We start from the raw sequence: 18,385 nt of genomic DNA on the forward strand, positions 1-18,385 counted from the left end.
CAAGGAAGAAAAACTAATGTTCCACAATTTGAACTGCATGGACAGCTATTTCATATACAAAAATTCTGTGTGAATGAATCGAGATGAGATCGTTAATGTTAGCATGTAAACGTTTTATTACAAAAGATTACATACGTTATCTTGCTAAGATTTGGAAAAAAAAATTAATCAACCCCTCTAATTCCGAGAGGCAATTAAGCTGTTACTACCCTTCTGACAAAATCAAGACATTATTTAACAAACGGGTAACAAGAGAAAATAAACTCATCAGTTCGAGGATGTCGTCCTAATTGAAATGGAAGAGCGTAGCATCAAGAGGGTTGAGTGTCCTACTAACCCGCCTTAAAAAAATTACCAATATCGATATGCAAGATTTTCACAAAGCACTGATATATATGAATCAACATTGGCTAGCAGATAAAAAAAAAAATTTTCGTGAAGAAAGCATGCATGATTATGCACGGTCCCTAGAAAGGCTCATAAACAAGCCTAGGGGTAATTAAACCACAGCAAAAAAGGTAGAATATTTTCCAAATTGTGCGTCTGTTTCATAATCAGTGAAGAAGCTTCCCCGTTCGTGAATGGCTTGATAAACTCGACGTTAACCTCTCCATAGCGAGTTTGTGATATCCTTCATGGTAGTGCACTGTTCTGCGGGCATATTATCCTGAAATACGATTGTATAAGTAACATGATCATCAAGTACCTCATGTAAAGAGAATCAAAGTTACATACGCCTCGTATGACCTCAGACACAGCCCCATACAGCCATTTGTGCTTAGTCCCGTTTGCAGCAATACCTATGAGACTCATTTGTATTTACAGACTAATAAGCGTGTTAGGTTTGGGACTAAACGCTTGTTGTGTGCTTTACTGTCCTCATGTGTTTAAGCCTGCGCGACCGGCGACTCATTTTTTTGCGTTTTCAGGCGAACGCAAAGAGAGCGCATGAAGAGCGCAAGGATTGAGACTAGCGCGAAGAGAGGAGAGTGACGCGCCCCACGCGCTAACCTTGTGTTTGCCTCGGCCTGATAATGTGCCTGTCGCGCAGGCTATATGCGTTTGCATCCAAAAGAAATAAAACAACTGTTAAATTCAAGCACTAAGAGGTTAACAACAAGAAAATTGGGTAATCTCCCCAGAGCTCAGAACACTACCCTTCTGAATAATATATATAAAGATAAGAGCACTCATTTAAAAACATCGTGGGGCAAGCGTGGCCAAAATACAGTACCGCTCGCGTATATGTTAACAGCGCAACCAAAATTTCATACGCTAAGACACAGGCTAGTCTGACACGTATATTCGATTTTTTAGCGCGCACGGTCGAAAAAAAATACGCAAGTCATTTGCTTTTGTTATTCAGTACTATAAGTTTCCTTTGTATTGGCGTAGACGAAGGGAGCAAAACTTGTGACAACTTTCTGTCTACCGTCTTAGCTTTCTTGCAAAAGTGGAGAATTTTAAACCCATTTCAATCTATTCTTACCAAAGTTTTCATATCTTCTTCGCTAATAGTGAAGTCAAATATGTCTCCATTTTCTAAAATTCTCTCTTGTTTACTGGACTTGGGAATGGTGATGTAATTTTTCTGCACACTCCACCGGATGAGGACTTGTGGAATAGTTTTATTGTACCTAAAAGAGGCAGAGAGATTATTTGAAAATGGAATCTGATAAACATTTCCAGACCAGTACACGCTTTATGTCGTAAACACTTTGATCGTACTATCTTGAGCCTTAACTTGGGCTGTGCTCCTGGGGAGGCATTGCGGGACACGCAAGGCACATTGAAAGCTTGAAATTTGAGTACGAGTAGCCTATCAAAAAATTCCTATTTTAGGTAAAGATTTTAAAAAATTGAAGAATTGATTGTAGCGGTAGCGAGCACACCCATGCCAGCCTTTATACACATTTAGCTTTATCCGCTGTTGGTGTCTTAGGATAAGTTGTTAGTTCCTTTCGTCCTAACACGTCAGCAATATGTTTTTCCAATTATTGACCCCTTTGACCCCCAAGAGTAAGTATCATCTAATTCCTCCTTATAATATCACCCCTGAATCACACATTAAGGTCACAAGAGTGAAGGAAATGATCACCAACTAGAGAAGCTCTCGATTGCTAAACAAATTCTCATTGTCAGCACCCTAGGAAGTGTATGGAGAACAGTTTGGAGAATACACATACTGATGTAAGGGTGTACAAGATAAAGGGATGCTAAATAACAAAAACTCTGCAAATGGTCATATTCCTAATTTTTTACCAACTGCAGCTTGCAAAACTGTTTTTTACTGGGCACCCAGTGCAATGGAGGTGACGGAAAGTGAAAAGATCCAATGGATCTGCATGTAGAGGTACTATTATACTCACCTACTTGCCATTTCGATTAAAACTGGATCATTGTTTTTCCTGCCACGAAACAATGGACAGTAACCCATTGGTGCAATGCCTTTTTCAAGACAGTGGTTGACAATGTCATCTAATCGCCAAAAAGGATTAAGCTCGATTTGATTGACAGCTGGTATCGGAAGGCCTGCCTTTTCCATCTCTTTAAGATGATTCACACCAAAGTTGGACACTCCAGCAGACCTTGATGAAAGGAAGAAACATTATTTGGAATAAATTGAAGAAATAATAATGTGATAAATGAGAAGGCGAGTGAATAAGTCAATACGTAAGTAAAAGAAAGAACGAAAAGACAAATTAAATGAAACGACAAGACAAAGAATTCAAGGTTAAGTAATGAATCAACGCGAAGGAAAATGATTATTAGAACGAGTGAAACAATAAGAGAACAAAGGGAAGAAAGAACTACCAAACATTTTTACGTCGTCGAGAGGAGCAAGTGATGTGTAACAATAGAATTCCGATCTTGACCCAATTTTGACCCGAGTTTCCCGGTGCTACTTATCATTTGTTTCGGAGTATCTTAGTAGTTCGACATTCGCACTCAACACATAGTTGAGTTCTCTCCTTTTGTGATTTCTGGCTTTTAGCCACTAGTGCATTATGGCTTTAGTTCTTGCCGTGACACCAAGTGAGACGTAAACATCTCGCAATCATTTCAGAAATATCTTGATAGGTGTGATCGGCGCATGGTGAAACTTACAGGGAAACTTTTTTATATGAAGAGAGAACATTTTATCAGCGACTTATGCCGAAAAGAGCCGCCAAATTTGCGAAGCGAGTAAGCAGCGAAAAACGATACCTTGAGTTATTTAACAGAATGGTGGATCGGCGAATGGCGAAATATCAGAAGACGTGAAATGACGGAATATCCTAAACGCCGAATTTGATGTATAAAACAAAATTCTCAGAAATGGAAATGGATCACAGATGCTTGGAATAGAATAAATAATTTCTTATTTTATAATTAACAGGCGAAATCAAAAGAAGCATACGTAATCATTGTTGGAATCCAGAAGATAGAGGAGCCATGAGGCTTTTGAGTAGGGCTCCTATAAATTACTACATATTACTATTAATATCATTATTATCAATGTTAATATTATAATTTGTTACCATTTAACTATTAGTTGAATGTCAGTGATACAATATATTCTAAAATCATCTTTCTCTTGTGGAACAGGGTACTCATAAATATGCGGGATGAGGCAGGTTTTCTGTTTTGCATGTAAGACAAATATCCTGCAACACTACCATCTAGCATTATTATACAACCTCTGGTTTTTTTCTACTTTTTGTCCAGTAAGTGAGACAGCACTACTTGCTGACTCAGTGTCCAAAGGTCACCTGTAATGTACTGCAATTATATTTGATTGCAAAACACAAATGACTTACTATCAAATTCACACAAAAGACTTCATACAAAAATTCCAAAGTTATTTGTCAATCAAAGCTTCCACATCCCCTTTGGGGCAACCAACTGGGCATTTAATTTTTTGAAGATTGATGCATTGGCAGTGCAGAATAGGGTCTTTTGCTTGTAAGCATCATTCAAATTTCTTCTTAGCCATTTGTGCACAGAAACAGACTCTTTACCTTTTAACTCCTCTATATTTAAAACATTTGCATTCTGCTGGTTCAAATTTCTCACCCCACCCAGGCATGGTTCAAATTCCCTACCCCCAGGGCACTGGACTTAAACACTCACATGCCCACAGGTAGCCCAGAAAGGGGAAGGGAGAGGGGGATGAAGCTTGATGCATGACTTTGTGACATAAGAGAGCCTGCTAAAGTTCTTGTTTTACAGACAAAAAAAAAGTATTACATATAGAAATATTCATTTCACTTTTCAAATAATAGCATATAACTGATCACCTTAAAACACCTTCTTCCTGAAGCTTTAGCATGGCCTTATATGAGTCAACATTGCCCCCAGGGCTAGGTGAATGAATAAGATACAAATCAATGTAGCCAGTGTCAAGCCTGAAAAAAAGGTTCAATAAATCAGAAGCCACAATCACTTTGGTAATATTGAATCTGACAATTTTTTACTCTTTCACTCCCAAGATCTTATTAGTAATTCTCCTTACCATCTGCTATACAATTCTTATGATGTCAGTTCAGAGAATTTAGTACTGGATGAACAAATAATCATGTGAAAGTTCCCACTCAAGCAAGCCAAACCATTTGACTATTTACAAAGCTCAGGAGGACTCATGGAAAGTTTTTCAAAACCAAACTTGCCAGCCTCTATCTATTTTCATTATTCTTTATTCATATAAAGAATTTTCCCACTTACAAAAAATTACCACAAGAGGAAGAACCCTCCCCTTACGAGTGACTAACATCTAATTTCTCCTTACAATATCAACTTTGAATCAAACATTATGGTCACCAGCTAAAGCAGTTCTTCATTGCCAAATAAATTGTCCTTACTTACTTTTTCAGGCTTGTGTTAAAAGCCTTTAAACATTTTTCATATCCATGGTCATCATTCCAGAGTTTTGTCACCACAAAGATATCTTCTCTCTTCACTCCAGACTCTTTGATTGCTTGTCCAACTTCGGCTTCATTACTAATGGAATATTTCAAGATTTCTTTTTGTTACAAGTACTCTTTTAAACTGAGAACACTTAACCTACACTGCCAGTAAAATATGAACCCTGAATTAGTCTCATGGAAAAGAATTAAGACTGCTGGGTTGAGAACTTCTGTGGGATGCAGTTGGAAAGATGCACCACCCCCATCTGAAAAATCACATGAAGCACAGTGCATGCAATGAACGAGTTGCCAGTAACCAGATCCTTGTGTTTACGCACAGATTTTTGGGATCACCATGGGGAAAACAATGCAACTCACTAGAAGGAAATGTATGGCAAACAGTTGTTCCAACATCCAAAAAATGATTTTAGCGAGAGATTTTCACTTTATCGGCCCTCTTTTATCAGAAATGGATTTGACTAAATCTGATACTAGGAAGGCATAAGTTTTTGTTTGAAAAACCATGTAATATGTAGTAAAATCTACCGATTAACTTGTCTCCGTGCACAAGGTCTATTATGAATTTGACATCATGTAATGGTCTTGACATTTTGAAAACATAACTTCAAATCCCCAAGGAATAACTCAACTAAGCCATTCCAGTTTTTTGAACGTGTGCTAAGTCTACTTCTAGCATTTTTCATGGCTTGGTAATACAAAAGAGCGCTAGAAGAGCTAACTTGAGGCAGCAGGAGATTGAAATGGCATGCTTGATCATTAAATATTGCAGTATGTACATTAAAGTGCCAAATCACCTACACTGCTTCTTTGTTGTGATGAATGTGAACGAATCAGTGTTAATACTCAGCTCAAAACTGAACCCTCCCTTTTGTGATGATGAGTGATACAAATTGGTCCCTTGAGGAGTGATGCACAACCAATGATATGTCCACAGTTTCTGCCGGAATTCCTGTGATCTTGCTTTTCCTGACAAGATCCTTCAAGGAGTTCGAGAAGAAAAGTTGCAGCTCAGAGACCTTAGGATTTTTCTCAAACAAACTATCACTTGAACAGGGGATTTCCTCATGTTTTTCATCACTTATTTCATCCTTTCAGAGAGCAACAGCTTGGTAAAAATAATTTCCATTTCCATGGACAATGACTTCTCTCCTTAAAGGAGGTATATTTTCAAACGTCATAATTTGTTCATTAAATACGTTAAAAAGCATGAAAACAGGCTGTACATATATAAATACAGCTGAAAAGACTTAAATGAGTTATTTCCTGACAATTTCTGGCTAACTTTGTAATATTTCGAGACCATTACACAATGATGATTTCACAACAGACCTTGCGCAAGAAGAGACGTTTTTCAGTATTTTTTCAAGTCATGAAATTTCCATTATCACCACTTGGAAACATATGTAAATTCGTTTCTGTCACTTTAATTCTTTCCATCGTCGGATTTTGCACATAGCAAGCTGTTACCATTTAATCGTTTTAAGTCAAACCACACAAATCACATCTATCACGAAAGTGTGCGTTCGATGAGGAAAGTTCCAATAAACTTTGGAGTTGAAACGATTCATCGGTGACACGTGTGACGCGCTCTACCCTCTGCTGAGGTCATCGACGCAAGTGCCAGGGGAAGGAGCAGAATTAGAAAAATGGCAAGCTTCAGCGTACCAAAGCCACAGTGCAGTGGGTATGAAGTACATATATACCCTCCGCGTCTTACGCAACATGATACAGAGAGCTGCCTGAATAAATCACCTCACCATACATTTACCGTATGTAAAAAGCGAAAAGTGTATTTTCCCAGTTGTGCGTCTGTTTCATGATCAGTGGAGAAGCTTCCCCGTTCGTATAAATCACCTCACTATACATTTACCGTATGTACCAAGGATGCAAATAAGTAAAAATCACTACATGGTCCAGCAAAGCAAACTTACTCGTAAAAAGTTGCTGTATCGATCAAGCGGTATCCATTCTGCAGAGCAAACTTCACTGCATTACGGCAATCGTCGCCATTCGCGTTGTAAACACCGAGGCCGAACAAAGGCATTTGGTAGCCATCATTCAACGTTACTTTCGCTTGAATTCCCTTCCCCTCTACATTCATCGTCAAAAACCTCACAGGTGCTTGGAATAGGCGTGCCAAGTAAAGCTGTCGCATTCGAGTGAAAAAATTAAGCAATGAACACAGCGAAATCTGTCAGGCTGCTTTAAGATCTTCATTCGACAGGAGTACTGGGTTCTAGTTGCAGACGATATACTCCAGCAGCAGGCCTGGATTTAGTCGTTTTTTGACGCTGTCACCTCCATGTTCCTGTAAAAACAGCTGTCTTTTATTCAAAAATACAAAGTGCAGCAGTTTTTTAAGTACCAATCAGAGGTCTAAAGAGGAAAAGCTCGTAAAAAATCGAGTTACTTCCGATTTCCCTCAAATTTGGAGCCCAGATTTAGCAATTCATTGAGCGAAATTTGGGCTGTGTACACGTGTACATCGGTCCTTTTGAGGTCATTCTAATTGTTAAAATAAATATTCCTGGTAGCGACCTATTTGGTCAATTACTTCTCAGGGAAATTGCCAGCTGAACTTGTGTCCGTAATTTAGTTCTTTTCATACGATAATTTTCCCCGCCCCGTTGCCACTTGTTCAAACTTAACACCAACATTACTTGGATACGGCAGAAATTTTAGTTAGCCTTTCCCTTTTACTTCGTACGTTGCTCTGCCGTAATTAATTCAGAAAATTATTTTTAACTTTGAGGTTGTGAGATTAATCTCGCGAACATATTTCGATCGAAGCACTCAAGATGGGTCGCGTTGCCAAGGAATTCAAGCAATGAGATCGCGTGGCATTTTCTTTGATTACTTGACGTTCGTTTTCGCGATAATTTTGTTTTTTTCATTTAGCAAAGTTTTTAATCGCAAATGGAACTATTGAAGCGTTAACTCGAGCTTGCTTAGGGATTTGTTGAGTAATAAATAGGCGATTGTACATGCGAGGTCGTATATTATAACTAGTGTGCGTAACTGGCGGTTTTGATGAAGAGCTTTTCAGCAAGTTGCGAAGCCGCAAAGGGAAGGAAAGACAAAAGGAAAGAATAAAACGAACACCTATGGATGACCCTTGTCCATAATTTCAGATTAAAACAGATTTTATTGATTTTCGATGGACGTTTAGGGAAGCCTGTATTTCGATATTCCGTTAATTTTGGGAAACAATGGTAGGGGCTCATAAGATCCGAGAGAGAGAGCTGCTTGTTGACTATATGTTCATAACTTCTGAACACTGCAACTATGCTCTTAGGCTTCGGTTAAAGAACGATTTGAGTACAGTTTTTAGAAAACAAAAGGAGGCAACCAAATCATCAGTGGCTTCTCTGAGTAATAAGACCGATGATGACAAATATAATTTTTTAATTTTCTATGATTTCGCAACATTCTCGACGATCGTCTTAAAAACTTAGAAATATTGGAAATATTGATTTCCGGGCATACTTAGGCGTTTTCTGTCTTCTCTCGTCTCCGGTTTTCTTCAACTTTCTCCTAGCCAATCTATGCTAAGTTTCACAGTAATGACAGACAAAATCAATTATGAAAGAAAAAATTTGATTATTTTCAGACACACTCATCACCCATTACTAAACTTCAGTCTGTGTTGTACTATGTGCCCTTCACGTTTTGGACCAGAAAATAGAAGCAGTGCTCTTACGAAATAAGTAAACAGTGGAGTTTAATTAACTGGTTTAATTTTCATCTCAGCTCGTTTGGCGGAGTAACTATGGCCTTTCCATTTGTGCCAGTTTACGCCTTCCCATGGAGTAGAGTGTGGGCCGTGTAGGTAAAGACCATTGAGATTGGAATTCAAACAGGCCTTGTACCACCAGGCTCCTTGGCAACGTGTGGCACAGTTGGTGCTACCATTCTGGTCATTGTCTCGCTCTTTGGTGGAAAATGCTGAGCCTCTGTGATAAGAAAATGAGTCACCAGCAGTTCCTTTGTAGAAACACAAAAATATGGAACATAAAGCTTTTTCATCAGAATCAGAGAGAAAAAATGTTACATATTACTGGAATGGAACTTAACCTCATCGAACAGCACTTTTTTGAAAAATGATGTTTGATTCTCCATCAGGTAAGATTAAGGAATACAACAATTTGGTCGGGAAATTGCAAAAAAGGTAAACGCCAAAAAGTTTGGTTGCGAAAACTTTAATACCCAAACGGCTTTTATGAAATTGTACAGATGTAACTATGTAATAATGTAATGGTCCCTTGGAGTGACAAATATCTTGTTTTATTTGGCCAAATTATCGACCGTCCTTTACTGCTGGACAAATAAACGCAACACTAATCAGGTGTCGTACTGAGGGATGGAAATTGTAGCGAGAGAATCCTCATCTGAGAGATATGTTAGAAAGTACTGGCCACATACCAGAGTATGATCCAAGACTCAGTCTGTATTTGCTTCTCTCGCTAGCAACACCAAAGAAGTCGTACTCGGCATACGCAGTATTTCCGTTGATATCTTCAAGGTCTACGTGAAGTCTACATTTTTCTTTTGTCAGCCTATGAATCTTGTCCAGTCCGAGCCAAAACTCACCGTTTAAATTTCCAAAGCCTCGTTTGTAGTCGTTCCATCCGCGGTAAAAATCAACCGAGCCGTCCAGTCTCTTTTGGAACACTGTCCATCCTCCACCGGCTGTCTTTTGGTCGCAAAAGACCTCGAAGGCACCGGAATTGTCAGGATCGATTGTATAAACACCACTGACTCGCTTTCCAGCTTTGTAGAGTTCAGCGCAGTTCCTAAAGACTGAAATAAAGGATAAATTTGACTGCCAGTCTCAAGCTAAATTTGATGTATTTCAGAGAAAAAGAGATAATCACTATGATATGGAATAAATGACTGATTTCCGTTGTACCTTACATCCCCTTTTTCTCGCTATTCGAATATAGTCATATCGAGGAAAACTGTTTTTCATACCAGAATAACATTGAAACCTTCCTTAATGGGAGATCTTTGCCAAAATAAACTGTAGAAATCAACCCAAATTTTGCAGATAATTTTTTGAAATATTGAAATGCAACCATGATCAGCAATTTGATATTTACCTTCTACACTTGTTCTATTTCCCTTCAGATGGCTGATATCCTTTTGTATTTCTTTGAGCTCCTTCTTAACCTCATGAAGTAATGTTTCGACTTTCTTGTTCGGTCCTGCATAGAAATTGTTGGAGTTGTATACATTTTGACATTTTTCCCTCAAAGGAGAAACTTGTGATAAGTTAGCATTTGCCATTGTTTCATCTGGAATGGTTGTAATGAAAGCAAAAAGCAGAACAATCCAGGAAGACTCAGTGCGAGCCATGATCAGCCGGTGTTGAAGCTTCAGTTAGCCGTGGCAAAAGCCTCTAGCGATACTTTGACTGTCAACTAGATACACCCTTCATTCTTAAATACTTAAGGGCACTGGAGCCTATGGGAAACTCTCTCAGAAACCCGAAAACCAGAATTTCCGTCAAAAGCGAAAAACCGGAATGAGAGCCTTCAGAACTGAAAGCCTCAAATAATGGTAAATCAACCCAAGCTGAATTAAAGGGAAATAAGAACTTGAAGCACTAAGGAAGGGCTCTGGAGCCTATCGGGAAACCCTATCGGAAACCCCATTGGAAACCTGAAAACCAAAATTTCCATCAAAACCGAAAAACCGGAATGAGAGCCTTCACAACTGAAAGCCTCAAATAATGACAAATCAACCCGAGCTAAATTAAAGGGAAATAAGAACTTGAGGAACGAAAGAAACAAAAACCACCTGAAAAGGGCCTTCATCTGTTTTAATCCATCAAATGCCAAAAAAAGAAAACCCCCAACCACAATGAATAAAAGTTGGAATACATGACCAAAACTGGAAGAAACCTAATTTATTCAGACGACATGTTTCAGACTGAAGATTTTTGCCAAAGACAGGTTTCAGACATCGTATGAAGCAATGAACGGTCCGGGCCATAACCATTTCTGGATACTTGATGACGTCACCAACATGGATGTCGTAGTGGGACATCGAGGAAACTCACTCATTACTTTATTCGAGCCCTAGCGACTTAGTTCCCTACCCATATCCCATGAAACCTTGCAAAATTACAGAAGATAAACAATTACACACAACAAGCAAAGAACTGATGGTGGTCGCGATGACGAGAAGGAAAAATTCAGATGAAAAGTCGGGTGGAGGTCCATGTTGCGAAGGGCTCGATCGAGGAATAACCTCTATTTAGTTGAGGTTTTTAGGTATGCAACATTTTTTTTGATTCCTAAAAAAAATCTTTTAAAAAACTAGAATAAATTTTCTTCCAATTTGTCAAAATTCCAATCGAGTGCACGAGGTTTTTGCTCGAGTGCACGAATGTTGAAAGTCTGTTAGTCTGCAAACTACCAGACGTAGATCAGATCCATTTACATCAGATCTTCAGATCCATCGGAGTATCGTGTAAACCATAAATTTTAACCATACGTTGTGGCCGGCCAATTTAAAGTAAAAGGACAATTATTTATCGGACCTTTATAAGCCTACATTGTGAATTTCAGATCAAGCCAACAGCATGGATGAACACATTCAGTATCTCGAGATACTTTGTCGTCTTTGTGGCACAAATCTGCTACGAACCTGGGTCAGTGCTACAAACAAAGAATCTTTTAAATCGGAGCTCTGGATGAAATTTCGAATCAATGTCGATCTTGACATCAGAGAGATTCATTCAGCCAAGGCGAATGCACACTAAAAAATAATTTCAGGAAACGACGGATCTAACACATAAATGTGATTATCCAGCGAGTAAGTTCTCCTTCGGGCAAACATAAAACAAAGAGGTATTCGTTCACTGAGCTCTCACATCTTCAGGTATCGTATCCGGGAAATGTGCGATAAGAGCGGCATGAAGATGAAAATAAGGAAATCACATTGGTGGAAAGCCTTGCCGAAGTGTCTCTATTACAGCATTCCGGAAACAAAGGTTGGAGTTTAACTACACGAACTGATGAGAGTGAAATTTTCGTCTAAAACCACAAGGGACTTGTCTGTAATTGTGAAACTCGTTTAGAAACACCGCTCGTACTTTCACATTTTGCAGTGATTACCTAAACAAACTTTCTATACAGGGTGTTCAAATCAAAGGGTAATTGTAAAGGACATATTATTGCTGACTAAAAGCTGTAGGACCGAATTTGTAGTGTTCTGAGACCTAGATTCTCCCGCGAATCGATCAATAGCGCGCAAAATACCTTGTAGATTTTGAAATAAAATACATCCATCACCCATTACTAAGCTTCAATCTGTGATGTACTTCGTACCCTTCCTACGTTTTAGAAACCAGAAAACAGAGACAGTGTTGTTACGAAATAAGTAAACAATGGAGTTGAATTGACTGGTTTGATTTTCATCTCAGCTCGTTTGCCGGAGTAACTATGGCCTTTCCATTTGTATCAGTTCACGCCTCCCATGCAGTAGAGTGTGGTGCGTGTAGGTAAAAACCATTGAGATTACAGAGAAGACATTTGTGTACCACCAGGCTTCTTTGCAATGTGGGGCACAAGAGCTACCACCATCCTGGTCGTTGTCTCGATCTTTGATGGAAAAAGCGGAGCCTTTGTGATAGGAAAATGAGTCTCCAGCAGTTCCTCCAGAGTCAAGCAAAAATAAGGAATTAAAAAGTTAAGGCTCAGAAAGCAAAGAGATTTAAAATGTATGTAGCTTAAAATGAATTGAGTTTCTTTCTCCCATCTTCCTCGACCACATGTAGACTACATGTGTAGCATTAATGCCACCTGAAAAAGCACAAATCACAAACCAGTATATATTCAAAGACTCAGTCTGTATTTACTTCTTTCGCTGGCAGCACCAAAGAAGTTGTACTCGGCATATGTTTTCTTTCCGTCATTATCTTTCAGGGTCCACGTGAAGTCTGCTTCGTTCTTTTGCCAGTCGACGTGTCTTGTCGAATCCGGCCGGGCCAAAATTTCCATAGCCTCGTTTGTAGTCGTCCCATCCGCGGTAGAAATCGACAGAGCGGTTCAGTCTCTTTTGAAACACTGTCCACCCTCTACTGCCTGTTTTTTGGATCTAAAATACATCGAATGCACCGGCGTTGTCAGGATCGATTGTATAAACACTGCTGACTCGCTTTCCAGCTTTGTAGAGTGCAGTACAGTTCAGTCTTGTAGACTAAAGATGAAAGGCAAGGATATTAAAAAAAAAAACAACCTAAAAAACGCTTATTAGTGACACTTTGTAGCTTCGAAAGCTTTTTAATTATGAATACAGAAGGTAAAAGATGTTTACCAATTTCCCAGTCAGTATGATCACTGATCCTGTTCGAAATTGAATACGCCAGAAGTAACAGAATCTTTGTACGTGAAACTGTAGGTTAATAAACTTAATTCGTCACCTTGCATCTTCAATTTTGTAATTATTTTTGTTTCATTAACAATACTTTATACGTATCGTAAGAAAGCTAAGCTAAGAAACCAACCTTTGACATTTGTGTTGTTTTAATTCAAAGATCTTACATCCTCTCGCATCTCCGTCGTCAGCTCCTTCTTGACTTCATGAGCAAAGTCTCGATCTTCTTGTTCAGTCCTGTGTAAAAGTTGTTGGAAGTATACATGTTATAACATTTTTCTTTAGAAAAGAAATTCGAAATTTGGTATAATTTGGGCTCTGGCGAGTTTGTTGAGGTAGAGTTGCTGGCCAGAGATAAGAAAAGTAAAAACAGATATCATTGACCTCCATGGTAACACGAAGAGGGCTATTATTAGAATTGGAGCTTTGTAATAAGTTCCAGCCTAAAATAAACGTCCAAACAAAATCGCGCTCTTAGATCAACCACCAGCTTATCTGACTAAAACTGATAGAAGAGCAGTTCTTTTTTTAACTACACTTTGTTTCATGTATAAATCGAACAATATTTTTCTTGCGACCATTTTAAGCCAATTATGTGCCCTATAAGCAAATTTTTTTCGTTTGTTTTATTCTTTTCAAAATTTGTTTGGTTAAAATTCATTTATTTCTTTGCGGTCGTTTTCTACTTTCGTTCAATATCTCTCAGTATTTTACTCTCGTCAATAATATTGACACGAGTGAATAGTATCTAGGAGTGATTAAAATCAAAGAGAGTATAAGCGTCAAAGAATGGAAGAGAAAACAAACTAAAATGAAAGAAAAATAAAAACCCTGAAGCTACTATTTCTCCCCATGTTGTCACTGATCTAATTAATCATTCTGCACCACCATTTTCGTCTTATCTCTCTCAACTTCGAACCTTTGAATCGACGGAGTACTTATTTGAGTGTTGTGAAACTTAAAATGAAAACCCTACCCTGGTGGACGTATCTCTTTATAGGCTTGATCAACAATGTTCATGTATGCCAGGGCAGCTCATTGTCGCTTGTATGAAATTGCCCGCGGTAGACTTGTTTATCTTGACAACTTGGCTGGTGGAATTTCAAGAATATCTGATTCTTGGTTCAAAGGTAAAAAGGCGTGACGCAACAGTGAAATAAATTATGCTATCTGATAAAGGTTTTTCTCGATCCAGGCCCCTGGTAGAACACTGTGAACCTCGTCAGCGCTCCCCCTTTTCATTCGATTTTTTTCCTTTGCAATGGAGTAACCTTGAGTTTCTATCCGTCATGTCACTCTGATGACTAAGTAGGTAAATTACATGTAACAGGGTAATTTAGTATCATCAACTGAGTTGATTAAATTGGCCACCGTAAAGAGTCTAAAAGCTGTCGTTGCGAGCGTCAGCCCTTCGTCAGAGCGATTGACGAAGGGCTAACGCTCGAAACGTCAGCTTTTAAACTCTTTACGGTGGCCAATTTACGTTATCAATGCAGTTCATAATACTAAATTGTCCTGTTATACTCTCCCACCGACGCAGCACCACAGTTTCTTTAGAAACTTACCCCTTACTAAATGACATGTACACACTTCTTCAAAGCATTTTGCCAAACAAGAGTATGAAAACGCGTTCAACTTTGGAACTTAAACTAAGCTTAACTTCCATTGCTGAAAAGCAATTTCCTTCGGTGGAATTCCAATTTCTTACGTATTCACCACAACGAGTTGTGTGAGGGAGGGCCAAAATATTATTATTATTATTATTATTATTATTATCATTATTATTATTATTATTATTAAGATTATATTCCCAAAATAAATGGTTGTGATTTAAATTACGTGAAGAATAGCATGTTCAACAACACTATGATAATTGTCAACTTAGGTGCCAGCCTAATATTTGAACACTTGCGAGGAACTAGGCTTGATGAAGATTAGCGATTTTGGAGACTTTCCTAAGAAGTGACAAGTAAATCCTACTTGCAGGAGGGAGTAACCACAGGCAGTCGGAGGGCAGCATTCCCTGATTTTCACTTATCTTATCCAGAAATCTTATCTCTGTGGGCAGACCTAGGCCCGTTATCTATCTGTGGGAGATTCAGTGTCGCACATATTTGGTCCCGGTCGTTTTAATAATGCAGAACAACGCTACAAAATTATTTCGAGTTAAGAGGAAGAAAAAACACACTGACACCCAGAAGATCGCAAGTTGAAACGATTAATCTTGGTTTCAGTTGCACATTTTCACGGGCTCCCTCATGGAACAAATTGGAAAAAAGAACTGTGCATGAGAGTTGCAACAACTGATTGGTCTTCGAAATACTTTCTAATAGTCTCATTTGATCAAAACTGAAAAAGTTTAACAATAGATTAAAAGCATAAATGTGTAATAGACATCCCACAGTGAAAAGAGTCCCCAGAGAAGCTTCAATTGAGGGCGAAAAAAAAACCATGAATAATTAAATCAAAAGGGAAAAACAGTAAAAACTCTTGAGGCTTTTTTAATGTTTGATTGTCACTGATCTGCAAGAATGAATGATCCAGTAAAACTCTTGATAGCACATCAAGAGAGCATCAAGTTTGTTTTAGAAGTTCTGTAACTATGCTGAAGGATGTCAAGCTTCCAAAACAGGACAAAATAATCAAATCCTTTCTTGTTTCTTGAATCCTTCTTTGTTACGTTTCACGTCTGCCAAGAGACACAATGTCTTTAGTAACAGAGGTTTTATTATCTGTCTCGGGGCGAATATCCCTGAGAAAAACAAGGAACAGAATTTATTCTGCTGTTAATTTGTGTATCTTCGTCATTCAGCTTAACATAAAATTAATTGTTGATGAAGCTTGATATATTTTGACGTGATATGAACGTAAGTCTGATTGATTTATACTTCGCGCCAAAAATTTTACGTGACTAGATTATTTGCTCATCTCGAGGATTGTCAAATTTGAGGTGTAAGACAAAATACTTCCGTGTACGATAAATCGTTGGTTTCATCCATGAAAGGGAAATATCATTTCGTAGTAATTAGATGTTTGTCCTTCAACCCTGTTTAAAGTCACCTTACCCTCATTGTTTGTTACCATTTTGCACTATCTCAGTACTTTATCAATCATTGTCACAGTGGTTGTTATCAACTGACGACAGTTAAAATAATGGAACTCTCCTAATTATACCAATTGATTGCCTTTATATATAATTAGTTTCAATCTCTCGTTTCATTCCATTAAAAAAGCAGAAGACATATATACCAGTAAAATATCATACTGTTTTTTCATGAAAATACCTCAGTTATGACTTTGATTTTATCTCCTTAATGAACGTTTTCCAAATTAAAAGATTGATCATCCATCTGTCCGAAGGCATTTCTTGTACAGGTGAGTTCTCGTCTAAGTTCGATACTTTTTCATGGCAATCCATTTTTTATTTCCTTACGTAAATATGAAACTGAAGCTGAAAATTTGCGCCAAAATATAAGGAAAGCTTTGTCATCGCCCAAGACGGTGAAATATTAATTTAAAGAGTTACTAATCATCTACACTGGAAATTTCAAGACTACAAAATTTTTCTCACAATACTTATCCCACGCTCTTGGAAAAGTGGAAAGGCTATCACGGTTACCAAGGTTATCATTTTAATTAATTTTCTAAAAATGTTGATGGCCTTACTACTCATAAATAAATAAAAGATTAAATCGTTCTTTAGTTCCATAATCTATCTTTATACCATCAGGTGTAAAATTTGTCAAAGCCAATGCTAGCTGGAGAGAGCTTTTGTTAACTTAAGTTTATTTTTTTCTCAATTTCGATTTATTTACAATAGATGAGTCTAATTCTTTCAAACGCGTGCCCTGCGAGGAGCATGGCCAACCACTGACAAAAACAGGCCCCAAGCGTCCCTGCGGTAACAAGTTATCTTTAAACACGACGGACCACAACCTGAAAAAAGATTGATCGCGAGCAACAGATGTGTCCACGTTGGTCAAGTACAAATAACTGACTATAAAAAGCGCTGACAAACACTGACAGATAAGCGTATCAACTGAACAGAAAGGTATACAAGGTATTGACTTTAAATTGATCAAGTCATCTGAGCTTGAAAATGGCATCCAATTTCATCCTGTTCATCCTGCTGTTTGGAGTCGCTTTGGTGTGTAAGTGCAGCAAGATTTCCACTGAAGATTCGTTGTCCCTTATGGATCTGCTGAGTAAGTTTTGCGTCCCAAAAATTTTTTTTTCACCTCGAGAGTCATACAGATGTAATTTTCATTAACGAGTAGTGAACACCTCGATTTTATTTCAGCTGAAACATCAGCTAAGGCGGTAAGCAGTGTTCCCAAAGTTTTTCTCTTACTCAAGTCAAGGGACTCCCTAACAATCGAACCCATTTGTGGATGAATGACTTACGAAACTCTCCGTTTAGTGAACTAAATTCTCACATGCCCTTGCACAAACCAGATTTTCAGAACTGAGAAAAACAAATGTTTTCCAGTCTTCAACTTCCCAACACAATGAAACTAAAACAGCTCACTGAAGGTAATCGGCTGCGATAGGAGAAAAGTGGAAGATACACTTCAAAGATAACTCAGTAAGAGAATAATCCAATCTCGCTAACTTTTTTGCCTCATTTGACGACCAGAAACGTTGGCAGCTTTATGCTAAAAATTCTGACATTGGGATATATCAGCACTTAAAAATGACAATTACCGACAGGGCCCTAGAATCTTCTCAAAGACGAAAAGTTTCACATAAAGCCAGCAAGTTTGGTCTCATTTCCCTTGCTTAACTCGCATCGCTTTAAGAATTGAAAAAGAGTAAACTCAAACTACTTGATTTCTTACCTGGTTGCAACTTGAAATCACGATACACTTTTTTTTTTTCGAATTTATTTTCCTCAGGTGCTGAATTGGACGACGATACCTCTGAGGATATCACAACTCGCAATTTCATGGGTAGTAAACTTAACATCAAATAATGATTGAACATTTATTTATCGTTAAGATTATTTGATTTTCGTCTCGTTTTCTCTCATCCCCACCTATAGCTGTATGCTGGCAATGTTGAATTTGGAGAAGGTCAGCCGGCATGAAAAGTATTCC

At 38.2% G+C, this 18,385-nt stretch overlaps 3 protein-coding genes and 1 long non-coding RNA gene across 7 annotated transcripts in view; 1 reads left to right on the top strand and 3 right to left on the bottom strand.

Moving 5' to 3' along the window:
* Positions 1-92: 92 nt before the first annotated feature.
* Positions 93-7,137, bottom strand: LOC113685310 (uncharacterized). Of its 2 annotated transcripts, XM_089200351.1 has the most exons (7): positions 6,839-7,129; positions 5,702-5,884; positions 4,846-4,980; positions 4,281-4,388; positions 2,370-2,588; positions 1,490-1,637; positions 93-667 (listed from the first exon to the last, which is right to left on the bottom strand). In XM_089200351.1, the coding sequence occupies exons 1-7, from the start codon at positions 7,060-7,062 to the stop codon at positions 602-604; spliced, it is 1,083 nt and encodes a 360-aa protein (XP_089056477.1). In that variant the 5' UTR covers positions 7,063-7,129; the 3' UTR covers positions 93-601. The 2 variants fall into 2 exon arrangements, with proteins under 2 accessions (XP_089056477.1, XP_027058607.2); XM_027202806.2 differs by lacking the exon at positions 5,702-5,884 and having other exon boundaries at positions 6,839-7,137.
* A 1,155-nt stretch (positions 7,138-8,292) lies between these two features.
* Positions 8,293-10,488, bottom strand: LOC113685308 (angiopoietin-related protein 7). Of its 3 annotated transcripts, none has more exons than XM_027202803.2 (3): positions 10,007-10,488; positions 9,330-9,707; positions 8,293-8,891 (listed from the first exon to the last, which is right to left on the bottom strand). In XM_027202803.2, exons 1-3 carry the CDS (start codon positions 10,260-10,262, stop codon positions 8,629-8,631), a joined length of 897 nt encoding a protein of 298 aa, XP_027058604.2. In that variant the 5' UTR covers positions 10,263-10,488; the 3' UTR covers positions 8,293-8,628. The 3 variants fall into 3 exon arrangements, with proteins under 3 accessions (XP_027058604.2, XP_089058422.1, XP_027058605.2); XM_089202296.1 differs by having other exon boundaries at positions 9,498-9,707; positions 10,007-10,341; XM_027202804.2 differs by having other exon boundaries at positions 8,293-8,860; positions 10,007-10,340.
* Positions 10,489-11,940: 1,452 nt separating this feature from the next.
* On the bottom strand, positions 11,941-14,399 carry LOC149048096 (uncharacterized). The gene is made up of 3 exons (XR_016185401.1): positions 14,266-14,399; positions 13,420-13,526; positions 11,941-13,112 (listed from the first exon to the last, which is right to left on the bottom strand). It is a non-coding gene; the product is annotated as an uncharacterized LOC149048096 (long non-coding RNA).
* A 2,710-nt stretch (positions 14,400-17,109) lies between these two features.
* The window catches only part of LOC113685312 (uncharacterized), a 4,252-nt gene continuing 2,976 nt past the window's right edge, over positions 17,110-18,385 (top strand). Inside the window, exons 1-2 of the mRNA XM_089200356.1 lie at positions 17,110-17,494; positions 18,185-18,238. Coding sequence (XP_089056482.1) covers positions 17,389-17,494; positions 18,185-18,238 — 160 coding nt within the window. The 5' untranslated portion in view covers positions 17,110-17,388. The remainder of the gene's footprint in view (positions 17,495-18,184; positions 18,239-18,385) is intronic.

Source organism: Pocillopora damicornis, chromosome 3 (genome assembly GCF_964200805.1).
Source record: "Pocillopora damicornis chromosome 3, jaPocDami1.2, whole genome shotgun sequence".
NCBI lineage: Eukaryota > Metazoa > Cnidaria > Anthozoa > Scleractinia > Pocilloporidae > Pocillopora > Pocillopora damicornis.